This window comes from Platalea leucorodia, assembly GCF_965183815.1.
Source record: "Platalea leucorodia genome assembly, contig: HAP1_HAP1_SCAFFOLD_113, whole genome shotgun sequence".
In the NCBI taxonomy this organism is placed as follows: domain Eukaryota; kingdom Metazoa; phylum Chordata; class Aves; order Pelecaniformes; family Threskiornithidae; genus Platalea; species Platalea leucorodia.
The window spans coordinates 248885-274458 of record NW_028121421.1 but is presented as its reverse complement, the minus strand read 5'-3'; the positions used below and the strand labels follow the sequence as shown (position 1 = coordinate 274458).

Below are 25574 nucleotides of genomic sequence, written 5' to 3'. Positions count from 1 at the left end.
GAATCAGAATTTATGGCCAATTTCTTCTTGATCTTCTTATTCTTCTTATGGCCTGTTAAGAAAATCTTCACAGTTTATGTAGGAATTGGGTTTGATTGCATGGGTTTGAGCACCACATTGTCCTCAAATTCATCCCCTATCATCTTCCCGTTATCCTCTTCCTGTTGCCCAGAATCTGCTGCTTTACTTCTTAAGAACCGGCTTTCCTGGGGGAATTCTGGCAATTCTTTTTCTCATCCCGAGTTGTACGACCTATGCAACCTGCACCGTGGTTATTCGTAGAATCATAGAACGCTTTGGGATGGAAGGGACCTTCAAAGCCCATCCAGTCCCACCCCTGCCATGGGCAGGGACATCTACAACCCGAGCAGGTTGCTCAGACCCCATCCAGCCTGGCCTTGGATGTTTCCAAGGACGGGGCATCACCACCTCTCTGGGCAACCTGGGCCAGTGTTTCACCACCCTCAGCGTAAAAAATTTCTTCCTTATATCCAGTCTGAATCTGCCCTCTTTGAGTTTAAAACCATTCCCCCTTGTCCTGTCGCTACAGGCCCTGCTAAAAAGCCTGTCCCCATCTTGCTTCTAACCCCCCGTTAAGCACGGCAAGGCCGCAGTGAGGTCTCCCTGCAGCCCCCTCCTCCCCAGGCTGAACCCCCCCAGCTCTCAGCCTGTCCTCACAGCAGAGCTGGGCCACCCTCGGACCATTTTGGTGGCCTCCCCTGGCCCCGCTCCCACAGCTCCATGTCCTTCCCGTGCTGAGGACCCCCGAGCTGGACGCGGGGCTCCAGGGGGGTCTCCCCAGAGCGGAGCAGAGGGGCAGAATCCCCTCCCTCGCCCCGCTGCCCACGCTGCGGGGGATGCAGCCCAGGAGACGCTTGGCTTGCTGGGCGGACAGCGCACATTGCCGGCCCGTGGCCGGCTTTCCATCCCCCAGCACCCCCAAGTCCTTCTCGGCAGGGCTGCTCTCCACCCCTCCATCCCCCAGCCTGTGCTGACACCGGGGGTTGCCCCCACCCAGGTGCAGGACCTTGGTTATCCATAGAATAACCCCCTGAGGCTCACAGGGGCCCCCCTCTCCAGCCGGCCCAGGTCCCTCTGGACGCCATCCCGTCCCTCAGGCCTGGCGACTGCACCCCTCAGCCTGGTGTCACCTGCAAACCTGCTGAGGGTGCACTCGATCCCGCTGTCTGCGTCACTGATGAAGACATTGAACAGCACTGGTCCCAGTACGGGCCCCTGAGGGACACCACTCGTCACTGGTCTCCATCTGGACATCGAGCCATTGACCACTGCCCTCTGGATGCGACCACCCAGCCAATTTCTTATCCACCAAACAGTTCGCCCATCAAATCCATATCCTTCCAATTCAGAGAGGAGGATATTGTGGGGGACCGTGTCAAAGGCCTTACGGAAGTCCAGATAGATGACATCCGTTACTATTGAATTATTATTATAATTATTATTGAATTATTGTTATTTAATTTTTTTTTTTTTTCATTGCAGGTATGATGGAGTTTAGTCTCTTTGGAATATCTTACGTAAGCTCCCCATTTATCACCTTATATTTCAGTTATCTTTATTAACAAAAATGTATAGTATTGCCATTGGATTTTTCTTTTTTTTTTTAATTTTCAGACAGGAGCAGATATCTGCGGCTTCTTTGGGGACTCGGAGTATGAGCTGTGTGTTCGATGGATGGAGCTGGGTGCCTTTTACCCATATTCAAGGAATCACAATGGAAAAGGAGCCAAGGTGGGCACCTTCCACATTTGCTTCGAGCGAGTTGTTTTTATTTCCCATTTTTCCCCTGTTTCCTACTTTTTTTGGTTCCCCATATATGCTATAGTTAGGTAAACACACCACAGCTACAAGACGAAAATGGTTATTTTTCATATGTTCCAGTTCTACTTAAACATACCGCCTCTACAAGACTAAAATAGTTAATTTTGTCATGTAGGCCATTTTTATTTAAACGTACCACACTTATGAGGCTGAAATAGTTACTTTTATACACATTTCAAGGGGCAAAACTGACCTTGGTGTTGTCATCCCTAATTATTCGTCATTTTCCAGCAAATTAGAAAAGGGAACAGTGGAATGAGATTCCTGAGTATCTAAAATTCATGCACTTTCCCTACTTCGTGCTATAAAATATCGTATTTCTTTTAAGAATAAATGAAATTAACTGTTTAAATGCAGGACTGTGCTGTTTAAGGACTCTGTGATAGAAAAACAAGGTAACTGGCAAAATGGCAATACGGGAAACAGCGTTTTCATCCTCGTTAGAGCTTTAGGTCAAGCAGAGCTATTTGTCCTTCGTTAAACAACAGAGAAATAAATAAAGGTACTCTAAATTAGAGGAGGACAAGGAATTTGTAAGGCTCCACCCAGATCTCCTCAGCTATGCTTTGCTATGTCGATTTTGAGGCGTGTTGGACAATTACTGCCACTAAATTATATGAATTTGTGAGTAATAAGATGAAAAAAAGATGCTAAACACAAGGTCTTTTTTTTCCCGCCGTCTCTTCCCAACCAAATAATCCTGCTCGAATAATGAGAGCCCCTTTTCTCTTGTTTAGAGGCAAGATCCTGTTGCCTGGAATTCAACATTTGAAGACATTTCCAGGAAAGTGCTAAATATCAGATATACCCTCTTACCCTATTTGTACACGTTAATGTACGAAGCCAACGCTCACGGCAGCACCGTCGTCCGCCCTCTGCTCCACGAGTAAGTGCGGTCCTTCCTTCTCCATTAATAACGAATTCCCAGTGAAGTCCGTAAGATTTCCGTGATTGTCGTCAAAAGCTTTTCCCTCAGTTACAGCAGTTTTTCTTTTCAAACTGGCAAGGGATCGAGAATTTGCACGTTCGGCATCGGCTCGCCGTGACAGCTCAAGGTCTCCATTTCCCACAGCGCCAACATTTTTTTCTGATCTATAAATATAATCAATATATAAATTTTGAAGCTCATTCTCATCATCCCTAGTGGCATTCAGCAAATACGTTCTGCCTGGTGCTGGATATATGTAGAATCGGAAAGCATGTGGTGCAAAAATACCTGGGCAAAAATTTTAAGCAGAGAAACATAAAAAGAGGGAGAAAACAGGGGTTTTGACACAAGTCTTGAGGCAGTTGCAGTGCAAGGTAACTTATTTTGGCTAAACTGATACAGCAGTTTTTAAAAAAAAAGGGGGTTATAGCATTTTTCTTTTAACAAAGTCATGTTTTTAGAGATATAAGACTTTATTTGTACCTGGTCAGAAGGGGCGATGCGTGCCAAAGACTGGTTAATGCCTTAATGTTAAGGATGAAGTCTAATTTTTAAAAATGCTGGTCTTCCGCTAAAATACCACTGAATTGTCAGCGTGTAATCCCAGCCTAATTTTGACTAATCTAAGCCTTGATTCTGACAAAGTACCTGTCAACAAAAAAACCTGGTACAAATCAGAAAGTAATTGGGCCACTACTTAATTTTGCTGTTGCTAATATCAAGCAAAAGTGATTTTTTTGGAAAGTTTGGTGATCTAAATATACTAATTTTTAGTATATATGTATTTTATATATTATATTTATATTGTATATATTTATTTATATATATCGTATATATTTATTTTACTAATAAAATTTTTAGTGTATATGTAGATACAGGCCAGCAAACACGTAGAAACAGCAGAAATGAAAATTAAGTAATAGACGGTATTTCCCTAAAGATTTTCACATTAGGATCTTAACACATTCTTCACAAGCTTTAATTGACACATTTGTAAATAAAATGGGATTAATTTTTCTTTACGGTATTTCTGAGTGCTCTCAACACCTGATGGTGTTCAGTAATTGGCAAAGAGTTTTGTTCCTGAGCGTCTAACCGTGGCTTTAGTTCTTCTGCTTCATCTAATACGGGATGATAATGGGATTTCATTTCTGATAACTCATTCTCTGCTTTATATTTCAAAGAATTTGTCACCTGCATCAGTTTCTCATGTTCATCTCTAGAATGCAGTCCAAAGCTATATCATCTGGAGTTTTTATCTTCCTATAGTCTTCAAGCTCTGTTTGTGCTTCTTTGCACGACTGAGACAAATCACTGAGTTGTCTGTGGAGCTCATCTCTCGTTCCGTGCATCGCAGCTTTCATTTCTCCAGCTTCAGCACGAGACTCCAACGGCGTCTGATTTGTCAGCTTGTCCTGTAGCCTTTTAATCTCCTCTTGCCCTTCTTTGTACCTCTCAATCAACAACGCTTTCTCATGATTAATGTTAGCAATAACCGAATAATGTGAATTCTTCGTTTCCTCACGCTCTTCCACAGGCAAATCGCCTGCCACATTCTGCTCTTTTTCTTCAAACTTTTTCTGTCGCTCTCTCACTTTCTCTTTTTGTCTCTCACTTTCCTCCAACGCTTCTTCTTTTTTGGAGAAGAGGAGGCTCAGGGGAGACCTCATTGCTCTCTACAACTGCCTGAAAGGAGGCTGTAGCGAGGTGGGGGTCGGTCTCTTCTCCCCAGTAACAAGCGATGGGATGAGAGGAAACGGCCTCAAGCTGTGCCAGGGAGGTTTAGAATCACAGAATCGTTAAGGTTGGAAAAGACCCTCAAGATCATCGAGTCCAACCGTTAACCCAGCACTGCCAAGGCCACCACTAAACCATGTCCTCGAGCACCACATCTATCCGTCCTTTAAATACCTCCAGGGACGGAGACTCAACCACTTCCCTGGGCAGCCTGTTCCAAGGCTTGACCACCCTTTCGGTGAAGAAGTTTTTCCTAATATCCAACCTAAACCTCCCCTGGCGCAGCTTGAGGCCGTTCCTTCTCGTCCTATCACTTGTTACTGGGGAGAAGAGACCAACCCCCACCTCGCTACAGCCTCCTTTCAGGTAGTTGTAGAGAGCAATAAGGTCTCCCCTCAGCCTCCTCTTCTCCAGGCTGAACAACCCCAGCTCCCTCAGCCGCTCCTCCTAAGACTTGTGCTCCAGACCCTTCACCAACTTCGTTGCCCTTCTCTGGCCACGCTCCAGCACCTCGATGTCCTTCTTGGGGTGAGGGGCCCAAAACTAGGTTGGATATTAGGAAAAACTTCTTCACCGAAAGGGTGGTCAAGCATTGGACCAGGCTGCCCAGGGCAGGGGCTGAGTCCCCATCCCTGGAGGTATTTAAAGGACGGATAGATGTGGTGCTGAGGGACATGGTTTAGTGGTGGCCTTGGCAGTGCTGGGTTAACGGTTGGACTCGATGATCTTAAGGGTCTTTTCCAACCTTAACGATTCTATGATTCTAATTTTAACAGTTATTATCTGTTATTAATAAAGAGGTAATAATAGCACCTATTATTACTGGTAGCAGTTGAGGAAATGGTAGTTTTACTGAGAAAAAGGGCTGCATCAAGGAAACCTTTGGGGAAAGGTTGACACCGAGGGTTTGACCGCTCTTCGTTCCTTGGCAGGTTTGTGGAAGACAAAAGGACATGGGAAATATATGAACAATTTCTGTGGGGCCCGGCACTGCTCATCAGCCCTGTACTGAAACAGGTGGGTATCAGAAATAGAAACATCAGAAAAGTTGGGGAAAAAAATTAGAAAATATTAGAAATTCATGAAAATATTAGAAGTGACTTGAGCTAAACTTTACTTTTTGGCTTTAATAGACTTAAACCAACAATGTTTAATTCCAGGGTGCTGTAGAGGTGAATGCTTACCTACCCAAAGCCCGCTGGTATGATTACTACACAGTAAGTCATTTTTAAAACTATATTATATTTATTTTTTCCTCATACATTTAAGCAGGAGTCCAGTTTGCTGGGGGGGAGTGTGAATCCACCACCTCTGTTTTACCAACATGTGTCTAGTAGTTGTTTTTAGTGATATAAAAAAAAAGACATCTTGGCTAATTCTTTTGTTAAATTAATCAGTTTGGTTTAATATAATCTTGTTCAACACGACCAGTAAATAGGTGAAATAATATCTGTAATCTGAAGTGCTTCCATGTTTGCCTTTTTTTTAACCCTTCAACAATACATTGAATTTCTTTTCTAAGAATGGTGGAGTGGAGAAAGACAAAAGTTTTAAACAATTTTGACAGCCTCAGGCTTTAAAAGTCACTCCGTTTATCAGGTGTTGTGTAATTGTTTTATATGTGCAGAATTTCAGATGTTATCTTGAAAATATGTAGCTCTGCATTAAAAAAAATAATACTAAATACTTTTCATAAATAGGGTGAGTATATTGGCTTTAGGGGACGATTCAGGGATTTACCATCTCCTTTGGACCACATCAACCTCCATATCCGCGGCGGTTACATCCTCCCTCAGCAAAGCCCTGCTAATACGACGTTTTACAGGTATGATGAGAAGAACCAAGCAATTAAAATTTCATTTAATTTTTTTTTGCTTTGCTTTGTAAGGGAGATCTTTAATTAGTGGCCTGTGTGTATTAATTACATAGCGAGAGCATTTTTCTGGACTCCTTATTTTCAACCTGGGAAAAACAAAGTTTTCCCATGCTTAGAAGTATCTCCCATTTTGTATAAACATTAGCAGTCCTGAGAAAATCAGTATCTGTGGTAGCACCTTAACTTTATGGCCCTTTTTTTCTCTTTGTGGTTTCCTCCCCACGGCCTCCTTTAAGCGTAACGCTAGGGGTTGGTAACAGAGAGAAATTGTGCTGTGTACAATGTCTGTAATATAAATTATAGCGCTTGTGAAACATAAAATGCGATTGCCCAAGAAAAATATTCTTTTTTTCATAGCCGAAAAAACCCGTTGGCACTTATTGTTGCTTTGAGTGACAGTCAACTTGCAGAAGGTCAGCTTTATTGGGACGACGGGGTGCGCATTGGTAAGTACCAAGTTTCTTGTTTACGTGATAAATTCAGTAATTCAGAGTCTGCAATGCATAAATATTGCCTTTCTTTAGCTCGGTGGATTGCTAACCTGAACAGTTAATTTTTATTTTGGGGTTGTTGTATGATTGCGCAATACGGCATTGGAAGCATGGGCACAAACTAAAAAAAAAAAGACAGTTAAATGATTCTCTGATCTGAATTCTCTCGGTGCCAGGAGGCACACAAGGCGCGAACATCGTTCTTCCACTTCGATCGGTCTGCGGCTGCGTGCTCTGGAGCCCCAAGGGCCACAGCGCAGTCTTCTGTTGGTTTTTTCCTCAGGACATGACCGATCCAGTTCCATCTCCTCCTCCTCACTTCATTACTGATTTTCTCCATCTCCACCATTTCGGTTTTTTTTTTGAAAGTTGATGCTCGTCGTTTCTGCAACTTTTTATTTTTTTTCCGGGAGGAGGTAGTTGGCCTCCTGCCCAACCCCCGTGACTTGGAGGGCCAGTGGGTTTTCTGTCAGGGTGGCCTTCCCTTAGGCTGCGTTGGTTCGCGGCACCTTCTTCAATTTTATCCGGTGCACCCTCCAGAGAGGGATCCCCTATCCACCCCCCAGGGGACGCGCCTGCTAGCCGTGCAGCCCCAGCCGAAGGCAGTTAAATGATTAAGCTTAATTAATTAAACTAAAATTACAGTAAAATGTAAACCAATAAAAAGGATAAAATGTAAAATGAGTAAATCGATGGTAAAATAGTAACCTAATGTTGTTATTTATACAATATATATTTTGCATAAGTCGAACTGTGCCCTGCACTTAGGACAATGTATAGTAGAAGGATTTGTTCTCACACTTATGGGGAACGTCACCATAGATGGGAAGCTTTAATTAATTTCCTTGATATTAATAAATCCAAATTATCTTCAGCTAAGACATATCTAGAGTCTCTTACCCTTTACATCTACAGCGTATTATCCTTGTGATAACTGTAAGCTATCCCCTGAGATGATCACAAGTCACGCACAAAATTGTGATTTGTTTTTTTTTTAACGTACCGAAACGTTGCAGGGAGTCTGCACAATGTGTGCACACGTATGTAGTATACGCGGCACAATTCTTCTATTTAATTAAAAAAACCAAAGGTGAATAGCAAATACATTTTATTATTCTTTCTTTTTAACAGATGCATATGAAGATGGTGTATATCTGCTGACCTCATTCACTGCTAATCGGGTATGTCATGGAAACGAAGTGGTTTTGAGTAGCCACGGTGCTTATTGTCCTTTAATTAATGTGTTTTAATTTAGCATTTTTAAAGATGTATTAATATCCCAACACGCCACTAATCCTCTGGGATGGACTAGCTCTTATCCAGTATCGTGAAAACCATTGCAGGTCTTTAATGGTTGATTAAAAAAAAAAAAAAAAAAGCAATATATGCAATAGCGTATCCTAGGTGGATAAACTAATTTCGCAATAAATTGGGGCAACTTAATTTATTTCAGTGGGGTTATTCCACATAGGTATGTTTATATTAAGTAGCTGGCCCAGCCTGAGGCCTCCAAGACAGACGGTGGCTCAGATTTGTTATCTGCACATCAGTTTTCAGTAAGTGAGGAGGTTTTAATTTACCAGTAAAAATCTCAGACACAGCCGTTCACAAGTTCTCCTTCTACATATCAAGGACTTCAGGAGTGTTTTGTGCCCAGGCTCCAATATCATGCAATTCATACAATTTAATTGGGTTAAGACCAAATTTAAGCTGGATTCAGAAGACGCCTATTTCTGCTTGTCTCTATAGTTGTTGTATATTCACGATGTTATAATTTCTTACAATTCTGAAAATGCCAGCTTGTTTCAAAAAGGATTTGCAGAAAATGCAAGCAGGTAGCAATGCAGGAATCCGATCAGGCCAATATTTTGTCAGGTAGGTATTCCACATCGCTTTTGCAGATCATTTATTAGCATCTGTGTAAATGAATACATTTTAGCTAATCAGCTCGTGCGTATGTTGTAGCCTTGCGGTTAAGCGCATAGATCTGTATAGGACACAGATTTACTTGGACAGATTAGAAAGAAGTGACTATATCCAAAATAAATCTATCCAATCTGGAATATAGCCACAGTTAGATCCTGGAAAGTGCTTTGAAATTGTTTATGAATTTATGAGCGTCCAGTAGAGCCGTGATCTCCAAGTTTTTTGGACGATGCATCCCTAGCAGGAAAAATTTTTGAGCATCTCCCCCAACAGACGCATGCTTGTTTATAAATTATATCCGTGTGCTACTCCATGTACATTATAAACCGTACACAAAAATCGAAATTAAAAAAAGGAGGGTAAAGAGGAAAGAGATGCTATTAGAAAAATAATCTTAATTTTATTTATTAATAGTACAGAAATATTTTCTTCCCACACCCCAATGGATTTTCTCGCACAGCATTGCAATAGAGGACAGTATCTTCTGCTACCGCTATCAAATATCCACGTGAGACATGAGAGAAAAGCTAGTTGGGCCAACCCCATTTAATTTTGTTTAATTGTTGTTAATAATTGTTAATTGTTTAAAGGTCCTTTGACCAGGGGCTGGTCTGGAGTCACTGACGCAGTTTGTGACTACTTTTTATCATTAATTTTTATCATTATTCAACATAGAAGAGCAACCATGGAGCAGTTATCGTGTAAAAAGTCAGCAATCAGTACTGCGTATTCTAATTACTGGCATTTGCAACGTGCCAGCTTTAAATTTTTGTTTTAAGCAGTTGAATAGCTGGAATTAAATTAGATGGTAATTATACGGACTATCTATTTAAAAGAAGTGCATTTTATACGGTAAGAAAAAAGGGTGTTGTTCCATTCATTTTCCATGGTGGCCAAAATGTGCTATTATTTTATCCTCAGCGCTCTTATTTCTCATTCGTTTTGACTTCGTCGGGTCATTGGACATCAGCTCCTAAGGGAAAAAAGGGTTTTTTTGCTATTTCCAGTTGTAAGATTACATAGTAAATGCACGTTTTCTTGCTCTTACAAAAAGCTGGTAAGGAAAAGTTTAATTAAAGCGGTCTTAAATTGAGCAATAATGAAGAATGCGATAAAATAACTATATAATTACATTGTATTTGTATAATTACATCATAGCAGATTTGCATGGAAGAGGAGCTGGGATCTGGCCCAGTAAGTGCCACCTCTGGGCAACTTCAATATTCTCTGCCCGGAGACCTGGTACAATTGGGGGCAAACTAAAGAAATTGTGAATCCATTACCTACCTAAAATCAAATCAGCTGGTCTAAGAAATGCTCCCCCCGCCCCGATTCACCCTCCTATTTCATTAGGTCGGGAATGAAGAGTTTCGCAATCCATCCTAAGCTTTTTTGCGATTGTAAAAGGCAATTTTCCAAAAAAAAACCAACCTAGCAAAATACCCGCAGGACTCGAGCAATCGCCAGTGGACGCACAGAAAGCTTTCCACTGAATTCAGTAGTTTGGGAAACTTCAGAGAATTACAGGAAACTGAGGAAGAAAAGGTCGGAATTATGAAAATGTGTTGTTTTAATCCTTTTTTATGCTGCAAAATTCCTATCAGGACAAATTTGTTTAATATTCAGCACCTCGTTGGTAGAGAAGTCTGCGAGAGATGTATGAAGGTGGAGGAACTAGGAAAATCAAAGCCTCCAACGTTTGGAAAACAAATAACAACGTAGAGGTGTTTGGCGTTTTTTTTTTTAAATTGAAGAAGAGCAAAAAATTGTAAGCCTCAGCGGGCTGAAAAAAGTGCATTCTGCCAAGGAACTGCCCAGGGACAAATCACTGAGTTTCTTTTTCCTCTTGCTTCAGAACATTTTAGAGATAAAGGCTTTGCACCGTGGTTATTCCGATCCAAATAATTTGAAGTTTACTCAAATTCAAATTTGGGGGGTGACCTCGCATGTCCAGGAGGTGACGATATCGCAGAACGGTGGAGCAATCCAGTCTCCTCACGTCGTGTCCTACAACAACCAAACCCAGGTAAGTTTGACAGTTTATGGTGAAATCCTATCTTTGCCATTCGTTTTGTGCTCTTAAACCCTTGGGGATTCACCTCTTGGCTGTAATACAATTTCTAAAATATATTGCTTTGCTGTAGTAAAACCACTGACAGCGAAGAAGTAAGAACTCAGGGTACTTTTGCAACAAATTTTTTTCCTACAGAATTAATGAAGTCTTGTCCCAAGTCATGGTCACACTGTCCAGTGAGAGCCGCAAGCTAAAATCAGTTGACGTTTGATTTAATTTAACACCCTTCCTACAGAACTCAGTGTTCTGTTGAGTCTCATTTATTTCTGCCTTTCATTGGGAAGCCGGAAGATAATCTCTTAAAATATAGAAGTGTTATCTGAAAGGAATATATAATATAGAAAAATATGATGTAAAATCTATGGTAACAGCATAGCATAATAGAATATAATGTAATACGATAAAATACAATGTAATGCAATGTAATGTAATATATAATGTAACATAATAGAACAAACCGCAATGCAATACAATATAATTAATATAATATACTTAAGATAATGCAATGCAATGCAATGCGATATAATGTAGTATAATATAATTCATCTCATGTAATGTAATGTAATGTAATATACCAAAAAGATGAATTAAGAAGCTAAAGAGAAATAATGTGAAATAAGAACCTGCTGTCTTCTCTGAGCTGCAGAAAACCAAGGCATCCTCAGAGCAGAGTTGCTCATTGGGTTTTTTTTTTGTTTGTTTTTCAAAGGTCCTGGAAATCACCCGGCTTGAACTTGAATTAGGCAAAGACTACACATTACAATGGAGCTAAAATGGCAGCAAATAACTGAGCCTGCTGAGCTGAACTTTCTCAGCTTCACAAATTGTTTTTCCCTTCTCCTTCTGTCTATTTGATGTCTTAAAATATGTCGCACTGTAACCATGTACAGCCAGTTTGTATTAAGTTATTATGTGCAGAAAGGAGTCGTGGTTTGGTATAGATCCCGGCTAACTACACGCTCTCCTTGTAAAGTGGAATTTGTTTTTTGGGCACAGGTATAAACTGGGAGAGGAATGGCTGGAGAGCAGCAACGTGCCCTGGCAGCCAAGAGAATTGTGTGCAGTTCTGGGTCCCACCACTTAAAAAAGGACGTGAAGGTCCTTGAATGCGTCCAGAGGAGGGCAACAAAGCTGATGACGGGGCCGGAAGGTGTGTCGTAGAATCATAAAACGCTTTGGGACGGAAGGGACCTTTGAAGGCCATCCAGTCCATCCCCCCTGCCATGAGCAGGGACATCTTCAACCAGATCAGGTTGCTCAGAGCCCCATCCAGCCTGGCCTTGGATGTTTCCAAGGACGGGGCATCACCACCTCTCTGGGCAACCCCTTCCAGTGTTTCACCACCCTCAGCGTAAAGAATTTCTTCCTTATATCCAGTCTGAATCAGGGTACCCTCTTTCAGTTTAAAACCGTTACCCCTTGTCTTATTGCTACAGGCCCTGCTAAAAAGGAGCGGAGGAGCGGCTGAGCGCCCTGGGTTTGTCTCATTTGGAGAGAAGGAGGCTGAGGGGCGACCTCATGGCTCTCTGCAGCTTCCTGAGGAGGGGACGTGGAGAGGGAGGTGCTGGGCTCTTCTCCCCGGGATCCAGGGCCAGGATGCGTGGGAAATGGTTCAAGGCTGTGCCAGGGGAGGTTTAGACTGGAAACATCAGGAAGCATTTCTTTACCGAGAGGATGGTCAAAGAAGACTAGAACAGGCTTCCTCGAGAGGTGGTCGATGCTCCGTGCCTGGCAGTGTTTAAGAGGCATTTGGACAATAGAACCACAGAATCGTTAAGGTTGGAAAAGACCTTTAAGATCATCAAGTCCAACCGTTAACCCAGCACTGCCAAGCCCACCACTAAACCACGTCCCTCAGCACCACATCTCCCCATCTTTTAAATCCCCCCAGGGATGGGGACTCAGCCCCTGCCCTGGGCAGCCTGGGCCAGGCCCTGACAGCCCTTTGGGGGAAGAAATTTTTCCTAATATCCAACCTAAAGCTGCCCTGGCGCAGCTTGAGGCCGTTCCCTCTCATCCTATCCCTTGTTACTGGGGAGAAGAGACCGACTGCCACCTGGCTACAGCCTCCTTTCAAGCAGTTGCAGAGAGCGAGGAGGGCTCCCCTCAGCCTCCTCTTCTCCAGGCTGAATGATATGCGCCAGGCTGAATAATATTCTCCAGGCTTAATGCCATGCTTTAACTTCTGGTCAGCCCTGAATTGGTCAGGCAGTTGGACCAGAGGATTGTTGTAGCTCCCTTCCAACTGAAAAATATTCTAGTCTAGTCCCCTGCCTTGTGCAGGTGCTTCTGATCTCACGTGTGGCTCAGTAGCTGATGGGGCAGGATCAGGCCCCTGGCTTCTGCGCATGGTTGTGATGTCACGTTTTTCTCTTGAGCTAACGGGTCGAGATCAGGCCCTTTGCTTTTGCAGCTGCTTGGGATGTCACGTGTGGTTGAGGAGCTGATAGGGCAGGAGCGGGTACCTGCCATGTTTTCGTGGATGGATTGAGGGATGGACGGATGTTTTGGTGGATGGATGGCTGAATTGGAAGGTTGGGATGATTGATCAAAACTTGCAGCTCTTGTCAGTCCAGGTCCAGCCCGCTCCTGAATTTCAAACCCTGGGAAAATGCTGAAGAGAGTGTTTTTACGGCTCTTTGTCTCCTGGGCACAACAGGAGACAGCGAAACATTCCCTCACCCTGACCAGCTTCATCATAAAAGCAGAAGTGTCTTTTCAAGCAAGGTTTTTCTGCCTACACTCAGTACTTTATGAAAATAGCAAACGGGGACGGTGGTGGAAAAGGCAAAGGCCGAAGGGTTTTACCATTGCTGATGCTCCTCTGCAGAGGTCATTGGGAAAACGTTTGGAGACAGAGTTTGGTCTCTACGTGCTCCTGCCCTGCTTCTAACCCTAGAAAAACACCATCTTCCCCCACACAGTGGGTTGCGTCTCCTTGTACGAAAGGGAATTCAGCCCTGTTTGGCGGGCCTGATTTACACCACCTCCGTCCAGGGAGGAGGTGATGCTCCTGTGCTGGGGTGGGCTGTCTGCTCTTCTGTGGGAGTAGATGCTGGATGAAGCGGTTTGACCCCCCCCGCTGGGTGGTTTGCCGTGTAAAGGTGACCCCCCCCCCTCGTCACACCCCTCCTGCCCATGTTTCTCTTCCCAAGACATCAGCCCTCTACCGATGCAAGCCAGAAGGAATCAACCGTACAGATGCTAGATGTATTTATTGGGCCTGGAGAGCCAACACAGGCAAGCCAGAGGGGCAAGGAGTTGCCCTGGGCGGTTGTCCTCCTCCCCGACCCCTTCTCTGACTGCACAGTCCAGAGATTGAAGCCCAAAGTGCAGGGGTTCCCCCAAAGGAGGCTGAAATTCAGATGCAAATAAGAACCAGGCGTGGCGGGAACACAATGGGGTTATGGGTGCGATGGAGCAGCGGCACGTGCACGCGCTTTGGGAACACGGATGGAAACATGCATCTTTCAGTGAAACCCACAACACCAAAACACAACGTCCAGCTTTATTTGGAAGGACCTGAGGCAGGTTGGAAAGCACGGGGGGGTCTGCACAGAGGAAAGGAGCAGCCAAAGCAATGCCGGTTGAACACGCACCGCTTCTGCCTCTTGGAGACACCGAGGCAGACAATGAGGAATCGGGTAGGGCCCGAGGGAACGGATTGCCTTAGCTAAATGGAGCAAAACCTTTAGGGGATTCGTCTTCTCCTTCATCTCATTAGTCCAGCCAGAATCCCTCTTCCAGACCTGCAGACGAGGGAAGCAGCAGCATCGGAAATGGCTTCTCTTCAGTCCTGGCCCTCTAAAGGGAGATAAATTTGGGGATCAAAGCAATCGTGTTCAAAATCTCTGTGCAGAACATCCTCCCAAAACAGCTTTGGACAAAAGGTTTGTTTGCTTCCTTTCTTTTCTTTGGAAAGTAAAGTGGAATAAGCGTCAAACCAGGTCATTATTTGGCAAAGAAAATGAAGTGCCGGGAGTCTAAGAATTAGTGTGGCCTAATGAAAGTCAAATATTTACCTCTTCTCTTCATCTGGTGGTGGGAGAAGAAGAAGATGAGGCCGTTGATGGTAAAGAACAAACCCCCAACAATCATCTCTCGAATCCAGCTGATTTTATGGCCTGGGGAGGAATCAGCGGTGACTTTACCGTGACACAAAATCCCCACCCCCACCCCCCCCCAGCCCCCCCCCAAGAAAAACAAAACAAAAACCAGACAAGGTGATGATACATTCTTTTCATTGAGATCTTTTTCTCCAGTATCTCTCCTTATTTTTGTCCATAAAACCATGGGCAGGTATGGCAATGAGCTCATTTAGTGACGGAAAGAGAGACTGGGACAGAGATGCATGGTCACAGGACAGGAAAGGATGGAGATGAGACTGAGGCAAGCACACGGGGAATGAATTAACTACTGATGGGTCAGTAGTTACTTGATGCTCTAGTGAGGAAGTGTTTGAAAACTCACTTTTCACATTGACATTGATCCAGCGGCTCCTTTCTGAGCGAACGAGACGTCGAGACCGACTTACAAAATAGGCACAACTGTAAGACCCAGCGACCTCCTCCCCTGTGATACTGAGGTCATAGGTGTAGTTTTTCACATTTGATACTGGGATGGAGACTGCAAGTCCAAGGTCCACATAGTACTGGACTTCTCTAACATAATCTGGAGATGAGGGGATGGAGCAGAGTAGCTTGACGTCATTCCCGATTCTATAGATCTCCTGCTGAGGATTCAGGGACAAAGTTGGGGGCACGGGAGCCGCTGGGGAAGAAAAAAAAGCAAAACAACCGAACCAATCATCTATCTATTGACTTCATGACCTATGCACAAACCCCATGATTTTTCCCAATGTCACGACTCAGCCTCGACAGAGGGACTAGAAAAGAAATGATTCTTCTGACCATAATTGGGGCAAATATAGAGCCTCGATCTACAGAGCAGCTTCTGGGGGTCACTTGCAGCTCACTTTTCTATGCCCTTCTTGAACCATGGCCAGAGGGAAAAAGACCCACGATTCTCAGCGACAAAAACTCACAGCAGCTTAAACAGTTTCTTTGTAAGCACTCAAGTGCAGAAAAATCAGTATTTGTACATGCCCAGCGTAGGAAGGCACGTGATACACCCCAAGCCCTAAGGAAAGGCTTGGGAGGCTCACTGCTCTAAGACCGCCTGGAGGTGACGCGGCTGTTACGCCAACTTACTCCTGCTTTCTCAGAGAAATCGAGGAGCGCAAAAGGGGCTTGTGAGAAGCCAGAGCACCTTCATCTGTACATTGGCAACCGAATGATAGGGCCATCGGACAAGTTTGTGCTCTAAAGGGAGGAGTGGGGTGTCTGGGCTGACGGTACCCAAGCCATAGAGACAAGACCAACCTACCCTCAACCTTAACTGAAAGAGGAAGGCTCCTATTGGAAGGAATTTCTTGTCCAGAGTCCTCCACAAAGTACATGCACGTATACGCCCCAGCAGATGCTTTTGTAGCTGTAAGCTGGAGGCTGGCGGTCGGGAGGGAGTAAGGTGCTCTCAGGTCGATTTGCTCCCCAGTTTGATTGAAGAACCGAAATCCACCTATTTTCGTCTTTCTCGGAGCCAAGCATACGATAGCGAGACGTTCCCCTTCGTAATAGAAACGATAAGCGGGGTCTGTGGAGAGCGTAGGGGCTGGCAGAGGGTCTGAGAAGAAAGAAAGGATTTGGAGGATGGGAGGGAGATTTCCAAGAGGAGAAGGGATGTGAGAGACCCCTTTTCCCTCCATTTTACAAAGCACAAGTCAACCTCTCCTCGTTGTCAAAGGCTCAGTTCAGCTGGAGAGCATCTTCGGAGAGGTCAAGCTGCACTTACCCGCAGAGGACACAGCCAATGTCAGCAGCTGGAGGAAAGCTGCGAGAGAGGTGCCTTGAGGCGACAAGAGAGAGGAGGCTGCAAAAGGGAGAGAAAAGAAGTCACTTACGCAGCTGCTGCCCTAGGAAGTCCTGCCCCTTTTGGCCATCAGTCAAGAGGGCAGCCCCTCCACACCACCATGGATTCATACAGGTCATGGGTCCTTTTTGTGCCACCGTGGCATGGAAAGGCTAGACTGAGGATGGAGAAAACCCTGTGAAAACAGTTTCACATGCCAGTGAGGCCACGCCTGGGGGAAAAAAAAAAAAAAAAAATCTACAAAACTCAACATGCCCCTCGACTTATCTTTTAGCTACAGACAACACATGTTGCATGAGATTATTTCTCCTGTTTGAAGCGATTTGGTGATTGCCAAGCAATTGATGGATATCGGCACTGGGAAACGATATCTTGAAACTTAAAGAAACGGGGCTGCTGGAGTCCTTTTGGGCTTAGGAAGGATGGGAGGTCTCCCGGGTCCTCCCAAAGAAGAAAGAGGCTTTGAGGCGGGCTGCAGGACAGGATGAGCTCAAGGTCTGCTTGCATTAAATACCAGGCTGCAGAAAGGAATCTCTGGGGTTTCTGGCCAGCTGCGACGTGGGGGGTGTTGCTCAGCTTAGAGATGAGGGGGCCTGGGGGGGGGGGTGGGCTGGCCCTGGCTGGCAGACCAGCCCCACACCGCCATGTGCTTCCCCCTGCCCCCAGCAGGACGGGAGAGGAGAATAGGAAGAGCAAAAGCTAGAAAAGTCTTGGGTTGCGATAAAAAAGTTAACTAAGTAATGGAAAGAGGAAGAGAGAAAAAAACAACTAAACAAGAGACGTAAAGACAATCACTCCCCACCCTCCACAAGTGCAGGGATACCCAGCCAGACCCCGAGCGACGACTGCCTGTCCCAAACCCCCTTTCCCTCCAGTTTCGTTGCCGAGCATGACATTATAGGGCACGGAATATCTCTTGGGATGCTTGGGATCAGCTGTTCTGGTTGTGTCCCCTCCCAGCTTCTTGCACACCCCCAACCTTCTCCTTGCAGGGCAGAGTGGGAAGCAGCGAAGGCCTCGACACCATGCAAACCATGTCAGCAACAGCCAAAGCTCTGGGATGTTATCAACACTCTTCTCCTCACCAAGCCAAACCGGCACCGTAGGGGCTGCTATGAAGAAAAGTAACTAACTGCAGCCAGCCAGACCCAGGACAGGAGCCGGGATCCTGGGGTCTCTCCCTTGCCCGGGAGTAGTAGCCCTGCACAGGACATCAGTGGAGAAGTGTCCCAAGTCAATTTGTCTGAGGCAAATTCTTGTTTTCAAGCCCTTTTCTGTCTCTCCAGGGACAGAGGACAGCGCATCCCCGAACCGTTGGCCTCTTCCTTTCCGCTTCCTGGAAAAAACAGCTTAGCCTTGAGCAACTTGAGCATAATCCAAGCGCCTTAATTTTGGTCGTTTCAGTCAAGAAGCTGAGTGCCGTGCCAGTGTTGGCGACGTGGCAATGCAGGATAAGGTCTCAGCTAACTCCACGTTCTCCCGGACCCTGAGGGCTCTCTGGAAATAATCTTGGGAGGCCAGGGAGTGGGGAGGCTGGGAAGGGGCAGCAGCGGGGAGCAGGACCCCGGGCCCAGCAACGGGAGCACAGGGCTGAACTAGCAAGATGAAGGATGCGGTTAGGTGATGTGGCTTTTGCTGTTGCAAGTGGGAGATCTAATCGGCTGGTTTCTGCTGAAAAGTGCCTTCCCCACGCCGAGCAGTCGAACGTAGTGTCCTTTGTAACGGGGCGAGACGCACACAAGAAGAGGGCGCATGCAGGTGCATGTCCCTTCTTTTCTGCCCCCCCGATGCTGAAAAATTAGTGCTGACCAGAGGTTGGATGGGCGCCTGTACCAGAGCACAGTTTTGACCTGAGATAGGACTTTCTTAGGCAGAGCATAACTTTGTTTCCCCCCCGGCCTGGGATGAACCAGTGCTAAGTGTGGTTCTCAAGCCAGGGTGTAAAAGGAAGGAGAAGAGCTGAGCAGCTCTGATTTCATAGCATCTACACCAAAGGAAATGAAAGAAAATGATGGAACTGAACTTTAAGAGCCAGACTCATTTGCCACACTGAAGATCACCTGTTGAGATCCTCTCCAGCAACACCAGAGCAATGAGTTTTCAGCCCAATGTTCTTCATTTCCTGAGGATATGGATATCCAGCTGAGAGGGCAGAACTAACTGCATCAACCCACCAGAGAGATTTATTATTAGGATAGGATGTCATAGGATGGAATGGAATGGAATGAGAAGAGACGATTTGAGAGGAGAGGGGAGGATTTGAGAGGATTTGCGAGGAGAGGAGAGGATTTGCGAGGAGAGGATTTGCGAGGAGAGGAGAGGATTTGCGAGGAGAGGATTTGCGAGGAGAGGATTTGCGAGGAGAGGAGAGGAGAGGAGAGGAGAGGAGAGGAGAGGAGAGGAGAGGAGAGAGGAGAGGAGAGGAGAGGAGAGGAGAGGAGAGGAGAGGAGAGGAGAGGAGAGGAGAGGAGAGGAGAGGAGAGGAGAGGAGAGGAGAGGAGAGGAGAGGAGAGGAGAGGAGAGGAGAGAAACAAAGAGATGAGACGAGACAAGATTACACGAGAAGAGGAGAGAAGAGAAATGAAGAGATGAGACGAAGAGACGAGAAGAGATGAGACGAGAAGGCAAAGTCGGGGATGAGGGACTCACTGAGGAGTATGACGAGGTGGTAGATGACCATGGCACCGCAATCCACGGAGTGCTCAGGGCTCTGTGCCAGCCTGTCTATGACAGGAGAGGAGTGTGCTGCCTCTGTCGTGCCTTCTCCATCTGGCTGACTCGAGTTGGGTGATCAGAGGGTCAGGGAGAGGAAGTGCTATGTAATGAAGTAGAAGCCACTAATCATACAGAGGGAACTACACGCAGGACATTACATGTCTGGTAATGTGACCATGTCTTCAGAGATCGTTTCCTCACCACATCCCCTTTTGGCTGTCCCTTTGCCCCTATGAACCATGAGTCACCTCTAGTGAATGTGGCCCATCAAAGAGTTTCTTGATAAACCAGCTGGTGTGCAATAAAGTGTGCTGTCGTTAGCTGAAAAGGCCTGTACGAGGCCCTCCAGATGTCCCAGACCTTGGCAGTCCATGTTGTGTTAGCTCTCATCTTGCATTCTGAGGATCAGGGGCAGGGATGAGGCGGTATCGCCGATCTGCGCTGCCACTGCCCCACACACATGGTATGGCTTTGGAGGATGCTCTGCATTGCTCAATATTTTGGGCACTCTGGTGTGGTCCAGGCATTGAAAGAATCCCCAATGCAAGGGCATCCCAGGAACAGAACCACACCTCCCTGAACTGGACATTAACTCTCCTCCTCTGACAGCTATACGCTGCCAGCAGCAAAAGGCTGGATACAGCAGCAGCTGCACATGCTCCATGGACGTAGATGAGGACTATTTAGAGATGCGAGGGAAGATTCACAGCTCCAAAGAGTCAGCAAGAGAGCCTCAGGGCATGCGTCCACATCCAAGTGTTTCTTCTTTCTGTCCTCTTCCCCATGAGAGGAAACGCAAGGTTGGTGTCTGAGGTATCGCCCGCCAACTTTGGTCCCTGTAGACTTTGAGGATGAAGTCTGTTCGGCTATGTTTATTTGCCTCTGTCTCCCTCCACAATCTCTCATCCCATGCCATCCCTTCCTGAAAAGTCTACTTCTCCTGCAGTCTTGAGGCCCAACCGTGCCATCAGAAGGATAATATCCTCTCTTACAACCATGCTGCAGTCCCAGGCATAGAGCCCAGCTGGGTTTAGTTGTTCAGTTGCTCTTGCTGTCCCTGCCGTGGGGGAAATCACACGCTCACATAAGCCAGGGATAATGTGTGACCACACTGGCAAAGCCCCCCTCCACACCCCATACTCTCCCATCCCCACAGACACAAGGACAGACATTGGGCAGCTGGAGCCAGCTCAGAGGTGGCCATGGCTACGAGGGGAGGACACGGGAGCACTCACCACCTGGGGAGAGACTGAGGGCAGGAGAAGGCTCCAGGGCTCAAAGCAGCCCAACAGGATCTTCAGCCAGGCTCTTCCTGGTACGTGGTAGGAGGGTGAGACAGACCAGAGGTCACAGTGGAGAGTAGAGACCTGGCAATGTCCCTCCAAGCCATGAGCCTGCTGCTGGCCTACCAAGGGCTGGGGAAGATGTGCCTAAGGAACAGAAGTGTCAGTTGTGTGTTGTGGTTCTTCTGCCTGTCACTACAGAAAAAAAGTAGTATAAATTGCTCTCAATCGGGTCAGAAGACCAGTCGCTCTCAAAAAGGGTGTTGAAGGCCGAGAAAACAAGTTCAGCCAAGAAACTCACAAGCCCTTTGACTACTGTGGAGCTCAGCAACCCTTAAGCATGGTTACTTTTAGCTGAAAAAGCCACAATTAATGCCGATGGAGAAGCTGAAGGGGCTGACCTTTTGCGGTCTCAAATCTTCCCTCACATCTCTAAATAACGGCCTTCCTCTCCATCCATCACGTTGGCCCCTGCACGTGCAGCTGCAGTTGCTGTAACCATCCTGTTGCTGCTGCACCCGTCTTGTTGCTGCTGCTGACAACCTGTAGCTGTCAGAGGAGGAGAGTGATGAGGGCAAGGAGGATCAGATCAGGAGATACAAGATGAGGGCAGAAAGGCAATGCGAACTAGTGAGCAGAACACGTCCAGTTAAGGGAGGAGTGCTTCTGCTCCTGCGATGCCCTTGCATTGGGGATTCTTTCAATGCCTGGACCACACCAGAGTGCCCAAAATATTGAGCAATGCAGAGCATCCTCCTCCAAAGCCATACCATGCGTGTGGGACGGTGGCAGCGCAGATCAGCGATACCGCCTCATCCCTGCCCCTGATCTGCTGACGCGGAAGTCACGGACACAGCACACGATCAATATGATCAAGCAAAATGTCAGTTTATTACATACACAGCTTAGTTAATATAGTTTCTTGCCTTCCTAATCATGCATAAACTTATCGCTAATTGGTTAACTATGTTTGGCACTATGCTGTTCATGCGCTACTAGCGATATTCTGATTCGTTCATAACAATAGTTCACACGCACCGCCCGCTTCTCCCATATCTTGTTTTCAACATTGCAAGCCAATAGTTTCTTCCTCTTAATCTGCTTGTTTCATGTCTTCCAAACCGCAGTCGACCTTCGCAGCATCCTTGAATTCCTCTTGTGTTAAATGCAGATTAAGTCCACCTAGTCTGAGTCTGGGACATCTGGAGGGCCTCGTACAAGCCTTTTCAGCTAACAAGTCGTGATTATGTTTTTTACAATTCGTACACCATTTTTCTTTCCGACCCTCAGTATTAATCGGACTCCTACATTCTTTTTTAAAATGGCCTAGTTTTCCACAATTAAAGCACTTCTTGTCCTTTTTTCCCCTTGCTTTTTTGATACCAACGGCTTCAGTGCTGCACCTACAGCTGCGGCCATAACCGCAGCCTTTTCTTGTTCTAGCATTAGCTCAGCAGCCTCTAGCAACTCTCCTGTGCTGGATCCTCTTGGCAACACACTGAATGTGCAATAAAGTGTGCTGTCGTTAGCTGAAAAGGCTTGTACGAGGCCCTCCAGATGTCCCAGACTCAGACTAGGTGGACTTAATCTGCATTTAACACAAGCGGAATTCAAGGACGCTGCGAAGGTCGACTGCGGTTTGGAAGACATGAAACAAGCAGATTAAGAGGAAGAAACTATTGGCTTGCAATGTTGAAAACAAGATATGGGAGAAGCGGGCGGTGCGTGTGAACTATTGTTATGAACGAATCAGAATATTGCTAGTAGCGCATGAACAGCATAGTGCCAAACATAGTTAACCAATTAGCGATAAGTTTATGCATGATTAGGAAGGCAAGAAACTATATTAACTAAGCTGTGTATGTAATAAACCGACATTTTGCTTGATCATATTGATCGTGTGCTGTGTCCGTGACTTCCGCGTCAGCAGGTGGCGCCCAAACAGGGACCCTCAGATCGGAGTTGGATTTTCTGATGAAACCGAGCACGGAGGGGGCGGAAGCCGGCCGAAGGTGAGTGCTGCCCCGGCACTCGGGAGACGCTAGCGCGAAAGGTGGAATCTCACCCTGATCAGGTGAGCGGCCGGGGAGGAGATGGGGGCTACCATGACAAAAGAAGAGTCAGCGGTGGTTAAGCTCCTCCAACACATCCTCTCAACGAGAGGTATAAGTTGTGACTCGTCTACTCTGAAAGCATTATTGCTCTGGGCAAAAGGAAAGGATTTGATCCCCACGGTTGGAGTTGCCTTTGATGCTATGACATGGGAGAAAATAGGGGCAGAACTGTGGGAAGAAATAAGTAAAGGATCCAAAGAGACGAGCAAATTCCCCACTGTGTAGAGACTGATTCATGAAACTTTAAAAAGCATAGGGGAGGAGCGGCAAGTCGCTGCATCGGCATTCGCGGCTTTGACTCCAGGGGGCGGGCTCACCTCTGCAACCAGTATGTTGTTTTCGGGTCCGACAATCCCTGCAGCGACCCCAGCCCGCATTGCAGGAGGGGTCCGGATCCTAGCAGGGACTGCAACTGCAGCTCCCACCGCCACCGAAGTGCAGTCACCAGAAAAAAACGCTGCGGAGGCTACTCCACCATCGCCCGATATACCACAGTCGGACCGCCCCCCGAGTTACGGTGAGGCTGATCCACCAAATGGACCTCCCTCACCGGTGGCGACCACCTCACTTTACCCTCCTTTGCCACCAGGTGGCGAAGAGGAGGAGGAAAACAATGGTGTTCTAGAGGAGAAAGCTGAATTACAGGAATTGATAAAAAGACTGGAGACTTTAGAAGCGCGATTGGCGGCCCCGCCAGAAAACCCACCAACGTCACTGTCTGCATTATACCGAGGACGGTCAGCACCCAACGTTTTTGCTCCAACTAGGACACCGGTGGAAACTGGTGCTTTTCCGTCTTTGCCACCACAACAACCATCGGGGGGGCGGTATTCGGGCAAGGGATGTTGGTGGGAGGAGTTGGGGATCTGTCAATGCGATGGAAAGGCGTTATCCGAGATGCCATGATAGAGGGACAGGTTTTAGCCATGGCTTTTCCTGTTGTAGTTGATAATAACGGGAGAGGTGTATGGGAAGCACTGGACTGGAAAATATTGAAAGAAGCAAAAAGCACTGTTACTCAATATGGTTTAAAAATCACCATATACTCAATCTATATTACAGCACATTTTTTCAGCACAGTTATTAACTCCTTATGATTCTAGAATGATTGTCCAGATGCCATTACCACCATCGCAACAACTACAATTTTTCCAACATTGGCAAACTGCCTGTGATAGGGCAGCTTCAATACCTCAACAACAAGGCGATCCGTTATTCGGAATCCAGGCTCAAATGTTAATGGGCGCAGGGCCTTTTACGCGACCTGATTGGCAAGCGCAGTTTGCTACCGAGGCATTGCAATTGAGTCAGGAGTTAGCTTATAAAGCTCTTAATGTGCATGATGAGAAAATTAGACCTGCTTTTGGTCTGGACCCATTGATCATCCGGCATCCTATTTTAATTTTTTTTCCTGCCGTTCCCCAAAGTTGGGGAACTTTATCAACAGCTTCATCTTCATCCCATCTCCATTCGTTTTCCAAGTATCCCTCAGTTCTGTGCATGAGCAGGGTGGAAAGGTGTCAATCTCACTTCCTAGCGTGTATTCCCACACTCGCGGTATGCTTAACACGAGCTTGAGGCCATGGCCACGCTAGGGTTCCTTGACCACAGGTTGAGAGGAGCAGCATTGTTCGGGTTTGGAGTGGTATCACAAGCACAGCGTTTCTGTTTGCCACCCAGCGGGGTGCTGTAAGAGAAAAATAGAGCTCTGTTCTGGCAGGGAGAGTCCAAAGAGGTTACCCCATGAGAAAGAAGGAAAAATGCATGGTGCACTACGTCTGTGGTTTGCATCCCTGGTGTCAATAGCCTCGCAGGCAAGTGGGCCGCGAGGTTTAATTAGAGTCATGGGTACAGTGCCAGTTTGTGGTAACTTTCCCATGAGAGGTTGTTGTGGCTGCAGTGTTACCAGGTGTTTTCTTTCACCTGGAGGTGGAGGTAGACTATCAAGTTGATCTTTTGTCAAGAACGCTGGGCTGCCAGGGCTCCCAGCGGGCCCGTATCGATTCTCCAGTTGATGAAGTACCTTGGAGAGTTGAGTGTCGCCCAGGGTCTCGTGGCACTTAAGGCTTCTTTTTCATAAGCTCTTTCTACCATGCCATTTGATTGAGGACAGTCGGGGGGTATGAAATACCCACTATATTTCCTTCTGTTTTGCCCATTCTTGTACTTCCTTGCTGGAAGAACGCGAGCCATGGTCCCTTTGGATGCAATCGGGGGTTGGTAGGCTTGGAAACCCAGAGGATAATCCTCTAACGGTGTTCTGACCATTATCTAGTTGCCATCGTTAGAGCTGAAACAACCTCTACTGCTGTGAGAAGGCACCGATATCATGAGGGGGGTTTAGAAGGTCCAATGTCATCAATTTGCCATGTTGACCACAGGGTTTTTCCCTCTTTAATGTGTAGGGGTGATAATTTAGCAGGGTGAGCTGTTTGCGATTTCGGTCGACATTGGGGCCATTCTGTAAGAACAGTTTCACAAGTTTTCCTGGTTAGAGGCCAACCTTGGCTTTGGGCTGCAAAGAATAGTGCTTCTCGGCCTTTGTGACCTAATTTCGACGTAACCATTCCCCTAAGCCATACCATTCGGAGTCTAGTGTAGTCTCTGTTTTTATTCCCCTCATTCTGGCTAGTTCCTCTACCTTTTGGTTCCAGTTTGTG

At 46.3% G+C, this 25574-nt stretch overlaps 2 protein-coding genes across 6 annotated transcripts in view; one reads left to right on the top strand and one right to left on the bottom strand.

Annotated features, from left to right (window-relative positions):
* LOC309603495 (maltase-glucoamylase-like) overlaps positions 1-11963 on the top strand; it is a 51998-nt gene extending 40035 nt beyond the window's left edge. Inside the window, exons 39-48 of one of the 3 annotated variants that reach the window (XM_082338330.1) lie at positions 1504-1538; positions 1636-1752; positions 2580-2728; positions 5440-5524; positions 5668-5724; positions 6208-6332; positions 6741-6829; positions 8006-8055; positions 10656-10826; positions 11584-11963. In XM_082338330.1, the coding sequence (XP_082194456.1) occupies positions 1504-1538; positions 1636-1752; positions 2580-2728; positions 5440-5524; positions 5668-5724; positions 6208-6332; positions 6741-6829; positions 8006-8055; positions 10656-10826; positions 11584-11646 (941 nt within the window). In that variant the 3' untranslated portion in view covers positions 11647-11963. Of the gene's footprint in view, positions 1-1080; positions 1298-1503; positions 1539-1635; positions 1753-2579; positions 2729-5439; positions 5525-5667; positions 5725-6207; positions 6333-6740; positions 6830-8005; positions 8056-10404; positions 10448-10655; positions 10827-11583 lie in introns of those variants that run through there. The other 2 variants (XM_082338331.1, XM_082338332.1) reach the window with 2 other exon arrangements.
* A 2288-nt stretch (positions 11964-14251) lies between these two features.
* LOC309603494 (uncharacterized protein) lies at positions 14252-20346 on the bottom strand. Of its 3 annotated transcripts, none has more exons than XM_082338327.1 (6): positions 19452-20346; positions 16725-16802; positions 16260-16556; positions 15345-15644; positions 14897-14998; positions 14252-14678 (listed from the first exon to the last, which is right to left on the bottom strand). In XM_082338327.1, exons 1-6 carry the CDS (start codon positions 19480-19482, stop codon positions 14665-14667), a joined length of 822 nt encoding a protein of 273 aa, XP_082194453.1. In that variant the 5' UTR covers positions 19483-20346; the 3' UTR covers positions 14252-14664. The 3 variants fall into 3 exon arrangements, with proteins under 3 accessions (XP_082194453.1, XP_082194455.1, XP_082194454.1); XM_082338329.1 differs by lacking the exon at positions 19452-20346 and adding an exon at positions 16915-17058; XM_082338328.1 differs by lacking the exons at positions 16725-16802; positions 19452-20346 and adding an exon at positions 16834-17062.
* Positions 20347-25574: the final 5228 nt, after the last annotated feature.

Coding starts and splice junctions, on each gene's coding strand:
- LOC309603494 (XM_082338327.1), bottom strand. CDS start 19,482: ATGGTCATCTACCACCTCGTCATACTCCTCA. Junction 16,557..16,724: donor ATTGGCTGTGTCCTCTGCGG/GTAAGTGCAGCT, acceptor CTTTCTTCTCAG/ACCCTCTGCCAGCCCCTACG. Junction 15,645..16,259: donor TCTTTCAGTTAAGGTTGAGG/GTAGGTTGGTCT, acceptor TTTCTTCCCCAG/CGGCTCCCGTGCCCCCAACT.